Source organism: Malurus melanocephalus, unplaced genomic scaffold (assembly GCF_030028575.1).
Source record: "Malurus melanocephalus ecotype Western Australia unplaced genomic scaffold, MMel_1.1 scaffold_52, whole genome shotgun sequence".
NCBI classification, from domain to species: domain Eukaryota; kingdom Metazoa; phylum Chordata; class Aves; order Passeriformes; family Maluridae; genus Malurus; species Malurus melanocephalus.
In genome coordinates, this window is record NW_026623284.1 from 1440529 (window position 1) to 1454418 (window position 13890).

Below are 13890 nucleotides of genomic sequence, written 5' to 3' on the forward strand. Positions count from 1 at the left end.
CCATAACATGAAGGAATAAACCAGGCTCCAGTTGTGGGGTCCTGAGCAGGTCTCCATCCCCAGCCTTTAGCAGGGAGCTTTTAAGGAATGACATTTAAACCCAGGCTCCTCTGGACTTTTAACCAAGTGATCTGGAGAGAAATGGGACTTTGTTTCCTGGCTGCAGTTACCTCTGTAGCTCACAATTACAATACCCTGTGGTGTGACAAGTTCGGGCCTCACTGCAGCCCCCAGAGCTTCTTTCCATGTGTCGCTGGGTGCTTGGCTGGGGTTTGGGACAGCTGCTCATGTTCCTGAGCAGTGATGGAGGATTCCTTATCCCTCATGTTTGATGGATGYTCTGGTGCTCCTCAGGTCCTGTCCGACGTGTTCAACGCTCCCGTGTTCACCATCGACACCGCCAACTCCGCGTGTCTGGGCAGCGCTTACAGAGCGATCCACGGTGAGGCTGTGCCTGGGAGCACTCAGGGGATTTAATTTCACTGGGTTAAACTGGGGATTAACATTGCTGAGTATGAGGGGGGAGTAAAGCTGGGCACATCTGGCTGGAAGGTCACACAGGCCAAAGAGGGATTTTTGCTCTTAGTGCACTTGGATTAGGCCAAAGAATAYAATTTTCTTTCTTCAATTATATATATTCAATTTCAAGCCTGGTGGCTGCTGCTCAAACCAGGGATAGGACATGGGAAGTCCAGGGAAGGTCTAGGACCTTAACATGTTTAATTGCTACAACCATGGCAGAACACAGCCTCTGAAGGTGCTGGTGTAGCCTGCTGCCCCAGTTTGTGGTCTGGGCTGTAAACTGGGTTGCTGAAATGGCCAAACCAAACAAAAGTTCAATCCCAGCAAAGAAGATCAATGAGGGCAGGGACGACAGGGCCAATAATACTGCCAGCCAGTATTAAACCTGCATTTATCTTCCAACTTTTGGACATCAGGTTGAAGGATATGCAAGGTGTCCTGGGTTCCATGTCCTTTCTCTTGTAAAAGCRTAAATTTTGGGATACTCTTAGGCTGGCCAGTCATTTTGTTTGCTGTACTACATCACTCAGTGTAATACAACAGGTTTAACATGTTAATTAACTTATATCTGTTAATGCATGGAGGTGTGTGTTAAGGATGGACTGTCAGCTACTCTAGACTTGAATCCCTCGCATGAAATTTTATTCGTTAATTTTAAAATGGTTTCTAATACCTTACAASGAAACAATTCCAGGAGTGTGGAAGTCCTTATTTAGGTCAACTTTAGTTAGCTTTTAGTTAGTTTTTCTGATTAGAAGCTTTAGGATTTGGAYCTTAAGACAGGGGCAACTTCTCTAAAAGTTCATGTAAGATCATGGGATTGCAACAAGCATGAAAAATATAGAATCAGCCATCAGAAGAAATCAGCCAAGTTTTAATTGTAGAAGCAAATTCTGCTGTCACATTATAACATCTGAAGACAGCACACTCTCTTGCATTTGAAAACAGCACAGAAAATTGCACAACCAAAACCTGAGTTGGTGTGTTTAATTCACACAACATGCTTTCCTCTTTATTTCCAGAAAGGGCACAAGGGCTCTGTCAGGCAAAGTAGACTTTTGCAGGACAGTGGAAACAACATTTGAATTATCAGTATATTTGAAGCCACCATATGTTGAAGTGGGACCATTTTTTCACCTCATGGGTTGAGTTTCCAAACTATTTTTCTTTATATGCAAACTTTGCCTACTGCTTCAAAGCCCCCCAGCCCCTAACGCTGCAGGCAAATTCCTTGTCCTCGAATGCATATGAAATTTGGATCCATCRTTAAATTTGTGCAGATATTTTGTGTGTGTGGGAGATGTATATTCCCTCTGCCAGTCTGGCATATGAGATGGGCAGGCTCAGCTGATGGAGCGTTGGAGCGAGGATTTGGGATGCCGTGCTGATGGAGGGATTCCTCRGCTCATGTCCTCTGCCAGCCAGGCCCCGGGGGCTTTGCTGTGTGTGTTCCTAAATGGCATTTTTGATTGATGCTTTCAGCTGCCTCTCTCTTGGCCAGGYAAAGGAATTGAGGGAAAGCGAGGACTCGCTAATATAAATGAAAAACTGGTGGCAAGAGCTCTTTAATAATATTGCAATGTGCATCTAGGGGGTTTCACAGTTAGCCTGGGGTTCTTAGCAGGTGTACAGTGAGCTCCTGAAGTGTTGTGATTCACTCACAAAGCAAAATGCTGTAGTAGCAGAATTCCSCTATTATTCTGCTTCCTTACATATAAATATATTAAATAATTTGTGGCATATTTTTGGAAGTGTTTTCACTTCTCTTCATTTTTATGTTTAGTCACATTTTGTCCTTGAATCCCTTGCTTCCACATATTTTCACTGCTGTTTACTGTGTAGTTGCAACCATAAATAATTACTGATATTGTTGAGYAGCATTTCTGCTGCTTACCTATTCCCCAGGGTATGAATTGAGTGATTGGCAAAAACTCAATCACAGARTCCCCACTTCCCAGGCTAGCTCATAGGAATGTAAGATCTTCTGCCATTTATCCTTCAATCCTGAATGCTGACCTGACCAGGGAAGATCAATATAATGTATTAATTTGCCAGGGAGTCAAGGCACATCCCTCATCGTGTTTTTTTGCATTGATCAGGACTGTGATTCTCATTGCAGGACTTGTAGCTGAGCAGAATGTGTCCTTGGCTGATGTCGTGAAATCGGCACCAGAGCCCAGATTGGCTGTCACACCCACCCCAGGGGCTGAGGAGGTGAGCAAGCTCGGGGATACCAATTTCCTTTTCACTTCCTTTCTGCTTCAAAATGTAGTGGTTTGCTAATTCTTCTGGTAAAACAGATTAATTTAAGAAACATTTGGTTACACAGTTCTTATTCCTTGTTGTTGTAAAGACAGAATTTGATTTTGGGTGATCTTTGGTGCTGTATTGATGTAACAATCTGATCCCACCATCCAGCTCTGAGAGTGARTTTTCCTAATAGGGCGTGATCAGAGAACAAAATTTCTTCCTTAAGAGATAGAAAAAGTTATAAAGTAAGTTGAATTTGGATACAGGACAGTCAGGTTGCAACTGATCATCTTGACAAAATAATCTGGACTCGTTTGCAGCAAGCARCATGGAAAAAAGGGTGGTGGCTGTGCTTTCTGGCTTCTTGGAAACATCCCCAAAAATCCTTCCTGTCTGACTGTAAACAGTGGTCAGCAGTTGTACGTGCTCCCKGGTAGCTCCCACTTGGCAAACATGCCAGCTGGGAGGATTCAGGAGGCGCAGGTCCTTGGGGCTGTGCCCATCCTGTGAATTTCTGCACRTCTGAAGGTGAGGCTTGTGCTTGATGGCCCACGCAGACAAAGCAGAAGGGATGGCCATTGCTGGTCACTGTGTGATTCCAGCCCCTGTAAAACCAAGGAAGGAATCATTGTTTCAGGCTCTCCAGTGCAGYCCTGCACATCTCACTCCCAGCCAAAGGCTTTAGTTTACAGCAGCTTTTCAAATATAATTTATATATAATAATATATAATAACAATATAACAATATAATAATATATTGTGCAGTAACAAACAGTAAAACTTAGCAAGATTCCCAGAGAACACAGGTTTAAATAACAAAGGTGAATCTCACTAAGGTCTTTGGCCGTGCAAAAACTACTTTTCCATCAGCTCAGCCTTACACACTCTGCCATTTATGAGATTTGGATGTGCCCTAACTACAGGCAACAAGGTTTTAAAGCTTTTATTTAAACTGGGAAATTAATGATCTGCCAAAACTACTAACTCCCAGCTACATGTGTAGAGGAGCATCAGATATCATCATGAGTAATAATAGAAATGATCATGCTGCATTGTGCCTGCCAGCGTATTATTTAATTATTAACTGAGATGGAGGAGCTCAGTAATCGAATAGAAGTCCCCTTCAGAAATATTAAGACATTGAATAATTTAAACTTGATTGATCTGATCTCATTTACACAACCTTCCCCCCTCATTTTAAAAGATAAAATAATTAACAGCAGTGGCCTGTGCCACGTGTGGTGCAGCTGGATCTCTCTGCAGGGAGCACAGCGCAGGAGCAGCTCCCTGGTGTGGGATTCAACCTCACCTCGCTGCCCTGTTCCCCCCCAAAATGCTGTGTGCTGAAAAGCTGCCTGGCTGGCTGGGGTGGAGGTGGGGAGAGCTCAGAGACCTGCTTCTGACCCCCTGCTGCYGCTTCAGCTAGAAAACTCAAGGGCAGGAATACAGCTGTCACTCACASGGGCCCTGCAAGCACCTTGTACCCCTGGAGGGCCAAGCAAACCTGGCTGGAGAGATCCCTGGGGAATTCATCTACCTTTTTCTATTTTGTTCTCTGCATAAAATGGCCTGGAAGCTAAAGGAGTTAATTATCTCCTTCTCAATACTTTCCTTTTCCACATGGTTAGACCTGGCTCTCCTAACACATCTTTTTATTGGCTTTAAATGATGTACAGTGGTGAATTGTTGCCCCAGTAGATGGGAATGAATGACAGGGAGGTAGAGGCCAAACAGCATGTGAAGGAAAAACCATTCCTGCTCTTTGGCTCAGCTTTCCAGCTTAATTCTGTTAAAATCAGCTTCTTGCTGATTGAAATTATGTATTCCACACCATTTCTTTTTTTCTTCCTGCCTTATAATTTCGCAGTTGATGGTGGATTCCCTGGCTAGTTTCATGGCTGTGAAACTGCAGAAAGYCAGAGGGCCTGTCAGTAATAGTGTGTTAGCATGAACGGTGCAGTAAAAATTCATAATGCAATGAGTCAGTTTGATTCTGTTTTATATGGAGCTGCATCTCCCTGTCCATCCAATTTCTTTCTGTCGAGGTTAGAGCCTTTCACTTAAATGATAGTTCTTTTTATAAACTTCAAAGTCATCCCGAGGTTAAGTCCTGTCTTGCTGAGGAGCTCTTCTGAGAGAGTCTGGCTCACCAATGTGAAATTTCCCCARCCACTTCTTTACATTTTTTGGATGGCTACAGCTAGATCTTGGCAGGGTGGAGAAAAAACAGGTCATAACACAGCAATCTGCTCTGGTTTCATCCTTTCTTCCTGGTCTAGGCTGGAGACAACACGTGTTAGATCACTGGAGAGAGGGAAACCTCCCATAGACAGAGGTCAAATGCGACAGTTTGATGTAGCTTCTCCTCATTGCCAAGGCCTGTGCCCGCAGTAGGGGTTTCCAGGAACCAAAAATGCAAAAAAGGTTTCTTTGATTTCTGAGGGATATTTGGGATAATGAATGTGATTTTAAAAAGCCAGGGCAGGGCACACAAAGCAGCTCTTCTGGTTCAATTAAACTGATGGGCAGGTAAAGTAGAATAAAGTCACAAGATGGGGAACATAGAGCTTGTGGTGGGCGATGAATTAGTAGTTAGTGGAAGCTGAAGTCTGAAAAGTTCCAACTTGCCTGGCAACAATGTGACTTTATCCTGTGCCAGACCAGCCTGCCTTGAAGAGACCATTTCAAAGAGGATGAATCCCTCTCTGTGGGTATGACCCCAAATCTCTTAGCTGAATCTGATTTCCCAGTATTTTTGCAGGATAGGAATATTAATCTGAGCTTATTTCTAATTCTCTCAATACCTGAACGGGCCATGAGGCGTTCTGGTGGAARCCACTGTGGTGAAAGTCCTTGGTCACTCAGTCAACCAGGCCAGCTCAAGTCAGTCATCTGTGGGTTAATCTGATGAATCCTTCTTCCTTTTTTTTTTCAGAATAGCAAAAAATTAAAGAGTCATCTCACCTCTTTCGGGCCTCCTCTCTCCCCCAAGGAAAAAGATTAATCAGAACGACTAAGCATGACAAAAATAACCAGGAGATTCTAGAGCAATAAATACATGTTAACAGACAGAAATAATCTGTTATTCCTGCATTAGAATTTATGTCTATTTTAGTAATCTATTAAAACAGGGATGGTTGGCTAGTTGGTTAATTAGGCAAAAATACAACATGAGAAAGAACATGATTATCTGGGAGTTGGTCACTTGTGTTTGTACGAACCGTGTGCCATTGTGCCAGATTGGTTGTGATATTGTCTTGTGGGGTTTTGTTAGGGAGAAGGCASAGAGCAGCTCACTACTGCTGGATGTCTGAGTTTTGATTGCATTATTGACTCTGCTGAGATGTATTAATATTGCAAAAATTCAGGAAGGGAAAACGTAAACCTAACAGATTTTCTTGACTTTGGTGAATTGCCTCGTAAGTGGGTGGATTTATAGAAGTGACCCTATTACCCAGGAAGGTTATAATGACCTATTTATTGATTTAAAATAATTATATTTTGTTGAGTTAGGTTTTGGAAGGGGGAGGTTGTTTACTGGAATTGGTTTAGGTTGGTAATTTAGTGCAAAGTAGGTAATAATAATACAACCACAAAAATATAATAGGTATTGATAGGAGTTTGATTAAGGTGATTTGTGTAGCCAATAATTTTTGTGACCTATTAAACTGATTAAGACAGGCTTGCAGAATGGGTATCTGAAGTAAATAATGTAATTGTTTCAGGTGTGATTCCTTGGAGAAGTCTTCAGAATATTTCAGAACACTGTTGTATTATTTTTGCTTTATGAATATACTTTCTGCTCTAGGAAAGGTGAACAACTGCTATGATTTGAAAAATAAAATAACTCTTGATTTCTTGAGCAAATCTCTGTGAGCAATTTGACTTTGATTTTTTAAAAAAGGGAACCTATCAAAAGTAGCAAGTGTTTGTGAGAGACTGATTAATTTTAATCTATTCAGGGCAGATTAAATGTACTCGGGTAGATTAAAATTAGATAATCACCAGCATCATCTTTGTAATTTGTAAATTTTGAATTGCTCCAGTGATTGGCTAGTGGAGCATTGCAGGAGATGGGAGGATCCGTGTGGATTGTCACTTGCAGTAATAATTTCTAGCTGGTTTTGCTCTTAGAAGGTGGCAGGGACAATGCAAACAGTAAAAACCCTGTTGAGTGCATAGGCTGGTACCGTGGTGAGCTCCAGCATCAGGATGAGACATCTGATTTGTTCTAGAAAACAAGCTAATGTTGTACGAATGGATTTTTCAGAGAGGGCAGGTTAAATTATTCTCTGTTATAATGTTTTATTTATCATCACCTTTTTTTTTTTTTTTTTGGATAGTTGTGGGACTGTCAGAATGTGACCAAATTGTCCCAGGAGAGAAGTTTAGGGTTTGCAAATGAAGCAATCAGAGTACTGGTGATGTTGTGGGGTAGGGTACAGAGAAAAGCTGGAGAAAGGACCATAATTAAGCAAGGACAATTAAATTATGGACAATAATGAGGTTTGTGTTGTGATACATGTAATTACTTCTGTTAAATATCATGGTTTGATAGATTAGGTTTGAGGCTATGACAGAGAGGGAATTTACGTCCTTGGTTTTTTATGCATTATTGAGAGTCCTTTATTCCCTTTGGACCTCAATTATAAAAATACATCCATATAATTGCCTCAGGAAGGAGACTCCCAGAATCGCAGAGGAGGAGTTGCCCAATGTTCTGGGAGGCACCTCAGTCATGACAGGTGTGGAGAAGCACCTTCCACAGGCACCCCTGGGTGCAGGCTCAGGACATGCTCTGGGTTGGTGCTGTTTGGCTTTTCTTCTCTGTGGAGCTGCACTGCTTTGGCCCCAAACCTCAGCTGGCGTGGAAAACACTGCTTGTGAAAAGCTTCTGGTGCTGCTGCACTTATCAGCTGTGATGTACTGGTGATATTACAGCCAAATTCCCTGAGGAGGAGGAGGAGGAATTTAAAGCTTTTCTTATCTCTCTGAACTRCACTTCTTTTTACCCCAAAGAACAGTAGTAGAGTACAGGAGATATTCTTAATTATTTGTTTGCAATTTTTTTTTTCATATGGTCCATCATGCAGGATTCATTTACACTAATGGCTGGGAAGCTTATTGTAAACGCCTGAATTTTGTCAATTAGCGAGCTAAGTGCTTAAGTCCAATAAACAGGAAAATAAACTGTGTCAGTAAATGTGGTTGTTCATTTATTTTGACACATTTTAATTTAGAGTGATGTATTAACAATAATACTTCCCAGCCTTCTGGTAAATGCTCTGTGTGTACTTTGTAAAAATACTGATGGGCAAGTAAATAAAGAGATGGCTTTTTCCGTGCCTGAGCTCACCAATGCAGCTCTGCTGTGCTGAATCTTGGCTGAGAAGCACTTAGGGTTTATCAAATTTACAGAATAGCCAAGTAAGAAATACCCAGTCTTCATTACAGATGCTTCAGTGAATAGAGGAGCTGGTTTTGTTTGAAATACTGATACTCCCAGTATAGCCATAGCTGCCTGCTCAATGTTTTGTTTACTCTGATGTGCATATTTAAGAGAAATGGGAGCAATAATACTCTTTGGGAACATGAAAAGAATATATATATGTATTTCTCTGAGCCCTCCAGGCCCTCATGCAGTTAGTTAAAAATACCATGCTGAGTAATGTGACATTTCATAATAGCGGTGCATTTTATTTTCTAACCTCATAAATCTGCATAAACCTCCAGGATTTCAGTATCTCTATCCTGTGGAGAAGTGGAGCTGGGGCACATACGTGTTAAATGCCTGGCCTGGGGTCACTGAATGAGTCTGTTGCAGAGGATTCTCTGCTTTAGTCAGTGGAAGACACTGTAAGACACTGTGAGATGGCTTTAAAACCCATTTTATGATGCCTTGGCTAATTAAAAGTGTCTGTTCTCACTTCTTCTCTCCTACCCTTTCATATATTTAATTTGTTGTAGAAATGCTCTTTAAATTCTATGACATCTGGTTTGTAAARAGGAAGGAGTTGGACAAAACTAGTTCTTTCTGCAGAATGTGTCCATCAAGTCACTTCCACCTGCTGTTGTGGAAGGTGGAAACGGGAATGAAGAGATAAATCCAGTTTTCACTGATTTAAACTATCATTCAGGAGGAGGGAAATACAGAAACTGGGTATTTTGCTGTCAGTTGAAAGACAAAACAAAAAACCCACTATTTTTTATTTCCTGAATGAGAAGACTTTGTGATTTAAAAAAAAAAAAATCTGTTGAAGTGTGACTTTTACAGACACTGAGGYCACTGCAGGATTGTACAGAGACCTGCACAAGAACAAGCCCGTCTCCTACACATCCCCACGGTTTATGCCTGAAACACCTTCCTCCTGAATTTTTCATGTGTGTACACACACTTGCTGTTGGCTGTCCTGAAAGGATAAAATGCATTGAAATGCTMGATCTCGCTTACTGATGAGAGCAGTAATTCAGTTTGCTGGGCATGATTCATTATGGCTCTATAACCTCTCTGAACCTAGAGCCAGGAGTGAGGCTGCCCTGATTATGAGTCAGTGCAGAGGGCTTTGTGGAGCAGAGTGGCAGCCTCTAGGATTSACTGTGGCAGGGATATGACCTTATGGGATCCTCCTAAGGACTGCTCGAGCCTGCACCAGACCCTATCCTGGCTCCTGGCAGTGCCTTCTTTGTGCTTGAGCCTGCAAGTGGGCAGGACTTGTCAAAGACTGATTTTATTAGAGAGGCAGCTGACACCAGAGAAAGAAGATAAGGAAAAAGGTGCATCTCCAAGATCTAAATGCAGTACAGTTTTTGGTTGGARCCATAGTAGAGATTTATTCAGGGTTTCTGCTGTGTCATGGATCTTGTCCATATTCAAGAGCTTAGGGCATGTTTGGTTTTGAATATATTTGACTCTTGATTCYTCTTTTCATGGTTGTAAAAATACTGGATCTATAAAGTCCTGGAAAATTCTAGCTAGGGAAATACAAAAGAAAGCTACTCAGATACTTGGTGTGGTTGTGGATAGAAGCTGGGTCTGTGTTTTTCCCCCTGGACCTGGAATCGGGGAGCGAGGAACATGGAGCAGATTGTGGATTGGAAAAGTTGAAAGATGTGGAGAGAAACAGCTCAGACAGGTAGAGGAGTCAAAAAGGGTGGGAGAAGGAGGGTGAAGTTCATTTTAGAAGGCCCTGGTCAGCACATTGGCCATGGAGGACCTGTCTGTGCTGGAGGGCAGCAGCAGGGTGATTATCGAGGCAGAGGAGGAGGGCACAGAGGCGCTGACCCATCCTGGGCCAGTGGAGGGAGGCAAGGACAGGAGTTCTGCCTGGGTGACKAGCACAGCCATTACTGAGGGGGCATGTCACACTGGGAGAGGTGACTTTAGCTGAGCTGCTTCTGCTGGAAGTAATGACTTCTGCTTATAGCAAGAACACAGCCACAATAAGAACAACCTGTGCRTGCCATAAAATGAAGCTGTAAAGGTGATGATAAAAAGGACTGTGACATTTAAAGAGGGAAAACTCTGCAGCATTTTCATGAGCGAATTGGGGAAGAACCAGCCCAAACCTTCGGGTACCTGTGAAGAAGTCGCATTTTTCATGTTTGAAGATGTTTTTTTAACTGCAGTGTAATTTAAACGTCTAATTTTTCAATGAGACATATTTATTTCTTTTTCCTTTTTAGCTCTATCGTCCACTTCTGAAAAGATATGCTGAGCTTGAACAGAAGGTTATCTACAACCCAGCCTCTTCTTGTCTTGCAAAATAGAAGCAAACAAAATTTATATGTTGGCTGAGTGGACTCCCAAAGAGAAGATCAGAAGAGATTTGCTCAGAATTTACTGGAGCTGTTTAAATAATTTTGTTCCTCTTTGCAGACAAATAATTTTTAAATGTCTGTGTTTGAGTGTGTCGGGGGGGGAAAAAAAATTACATTGTGATTGAAAACCTGATTWAAAAAGCATCATATTGCTCTTTGTGTTTGTGGCCTCAATTTTTCTTGGGTGCTTTTCAGATCGTGGTTGTTGTTTTGGAAGAGCTGGGTGACAAAGTCAAGTGCCTGGTGTATGTGAGTCACTCGTCCCATCTCTGTCAGCTTTGATTCCATGCCACCCTCTGCATACCTGTCTAGCAAAGTATCTTGATTCCTCAACTTCTCCTGCTTAAATTTTTGGGTTTTTAGTGTTGAGATTATCTTTCTGTTCATCTGTAACTTGGAGATGTTTATATTTTTGCCTACACAGAAAGCACAAGCRCACTGACTTAATCCCATCTTTCTTTAATATGTGGAGAAGGCTGATTTTAAAGTTTTTTTTTTTTTAAGACTCCCTGGGATCTCCTGAGAAGGGGAATTCTTGTCACATGATGCTTTCCATGCTACGGAAAGTGATATGGCAGGGTTTTATAGATTTTGGGAAGCACAGTGGTCTTATGTGATACAAACACCACTGTGCAATGTTTTACTTGACATCAGTAAAAAAAGGAAATAGGAGAGTAAATATGGGAAGTTTCACACATCTCCTTCCTGCTTCAGAAAGCAGTTAGTTCATCTGCCCACCAGCTTGGTGTTAGTCTCTTTTTTCCTCCTCCAGGTGGAGGACTGTGAAATTCTTTGTCATGCTCTGCTCTCAACAGGTCAGGAAGGTGAATTTTTTTCCTTACACTCCCAATATCCTGTTTCTTTCTTGGAAATCTCGAGAAGAACAGCTGATTGTCTTGCTCTGCTGCTACTGTTTCATTTCTAATGGTTTAGTCCAGATTAAGCAGCGAAAAAATCTTAAAAAATGCAAGCCAGGAGATCTTTCTGCAAAGATGTGTGGAAGCTGCAGAATTTGAATGAACATCCCTTGCCAAATGGGAACACTTTACCTCACCATTCTGTGGTGCTGCTATCTTTCCCTTAGGATAAAATTTCTCCTGGGAATAAAGCAGATTGTTCAATGAAAGTGACTGAAACCTTTCTTCCCTTCCTGTAGAAGCTATAATGTGTCTTGGGAATAAGCCAGGCAATTATAGAGAGCAGAGGATCTCTTTATTGACTGAGGGCTGGATCGTGCCCCTGCTGGAGCTGGGTGACTCAAATTCCTATTTGTCACACTATGGGGACATAGGAGCCCTGTCCCTATCCCTGCCACAACTCTGTGCTGAGAGTGGGAGCCCCTTGCCACGACTCACCTCWTTCCTCCTTCGCTCTCCCTTTTATGTTTAGCAGCTTCACTTTWGAGTAAGAACAGTACCTTTTTTTGCTCACAAATGAATAATTACAACTTCTYCTGATATTAGCATGATTACTCAGGAAGGTCAAAAATTACATTTCTGAGTTGCTAAAGCAGGCTTCTTTTAAGCAATTGCTTTAAAAGGTGGCATTATAAATACACATCTATCTCTTTTATGTGCTTATTATTCTGGGTGCAAAGGTACAGTGCTAAAAYATATAATACTTCCTGCAGGCCTCCACTGTCAGCAGTTGCTTTGTCATTTAGCAAGGCTGTAGGGAGGTGCAGAAGGATTAATTAATACAAGTTAAACAATACCTGGTAGTTTAAGCAGCATTACTATCATCATTAGTCGGAAGTTTTGCTTGGTTAATGGTTTGATGTCAAGGTTAACCACACAGGGAAGGGGTTCAGAGAGGTCACAGGATCACAGAGGGGTCAGGTTGGAAAGGGCCACAGAGATCTTCTGGTCCCATCTCCTTGCTGCAATAGTGTCATCCCAGAGCACATGGCACAGGATTGTATCCACATGATTCTGGAATATCTCCAGTGAGGGAGACTCCACACCCACTCTGAGTGATCTGTTCCAGTGCTCAGTCACTGCACAGTAAAGAAGTTCTTCCTCCCATTCAGGTGGAACTTTCTGTGCATCAGTTTCTGCCCCTCACCTCTTGTCCCATTGCTGGGCATCACTGAGCAGAGCAGAGCCTGGTCTGAGAGGYTGAACAGCTCCTTCAGCCTTTCCTCGTAAGAGGGATTCTCCAGACCCTTGACGACCAAGGGAAGATCTTACTCCTGGCATTCATTTACCCTGCTCTCCTGGGTCAGAGATTCCTGAGGGCTGGTCTTGTTGGTGAAGACTGATGAAAGCAAGRCATTCAGTAACTCTGCCTTCTGTCCGTCTTTCAGCTTTGTGCAGTTTTGGTGACAATTTCTTGAGCAGCTCATTTAGTTTGTCAGAGTGAGAAGATTGTTGTCTCGTTGCTTTCTGGCTTTATTTCCTTGTGAAATGGGAGGCTCAAGATCAGTTTCTTACTCAGCTGAGGAAGATTAAAGTTTACATTTCCCAGCTCACAGCACATGGTAGAACATTTCTACTTAATAYCTTGGCTCTTAGAAAAGTGTTCCGTGGTGCTAGTAGGATATTGTCTGGATGATTTAACTACTTTCTGCGAGTGAGCTCTTCTCTGGAAAGGGAAAGAAGACACTTCCTTGTCTTCTGGGCTGGGACTCTCTGACATGTCCCACATTGGCATTAAAGTGCTGTGTCCTCAGGGCAGCTGATGCTCTATGTGTTTGCTGCAGGTGTCCCTGAGAAAAGGCTCAGAAGCAGGGCTATGAAGGGCCAGGAGTGAGCCACTACTGAATTATGGTATTGCTGTGGTGATGGGTTTATTAGGGCTGGCCTCTGAGGAACAGTGYCTGGAGTACAAGAATTTATAGACAAGGTCTTTTTTTTTCCAGCTCACCCAAGTTGCACTCATTCACTGACTGGTGTCTGATAGAATGAGACTCAATAAATCTCCCCCTTGAAAGGTCCTTTGAAGAAGTGCTGCYGTAAGACTTCTACTACTCTTTTATTTTTGTCTTTCTAGGAACGCAMATTAGTGCACCAAGGAACCACGGGCTTCTTGCTCTCATGTGCACATCCCTTTAAAAATGTCCCCAGTGATGCAAGAGCCTGGTGCCCTTTGGTTTCCAAAACCCTGTGGGTTTTTTTTTTTCCAGCTTGTCCACCTTATGTTGCTCTGGTTATCTGGAGTAGGGGTGATGTTATCAGCTGTACTCAATGATCTTGGGGTTATTTTCCAACCTTACTGATTCTGTGATTTAATCAACAGCTYAGCTAAGAAAAATCCAAAGGCAAGGCAGTACCTTCCACCTCTAAATATTTGATAGAGGTTG

The 13890-nt window shown here is 42.3% G+C and overlaps 1 protein-coding gene across 2 annotated transcripts in view; it reads left to right on the forward strand.

The window, feature by feature from the left end:
• XYLB (xylulokinase) overlaps positions 1-10737 on the forward strand; it is an 81109-nt gene extending 70372 nt beyond the window's left edge. For both annotated transcript variants that reach the window (XM_057365406.1, XM_057365407.1), the window contains 3 exons: positions 355-442; positions 2642-2736; positions 10455-10737. In XM_057365406.1, the coding sequence (XP_057221389.1) occupies positions 355-442; positions 2642-2736; positions 10455-10538 (267 nt within the window). In that variant the 3' untranslated portion in view covers positions 10539-10737. The remainder of the gene's footprint in view (positions 1-354; positions 443-2641; positions 2737-10454) is intronic.
• The last annotated feature ends 3153 nt before the right edge of the window (positions 10738-13890 follow it).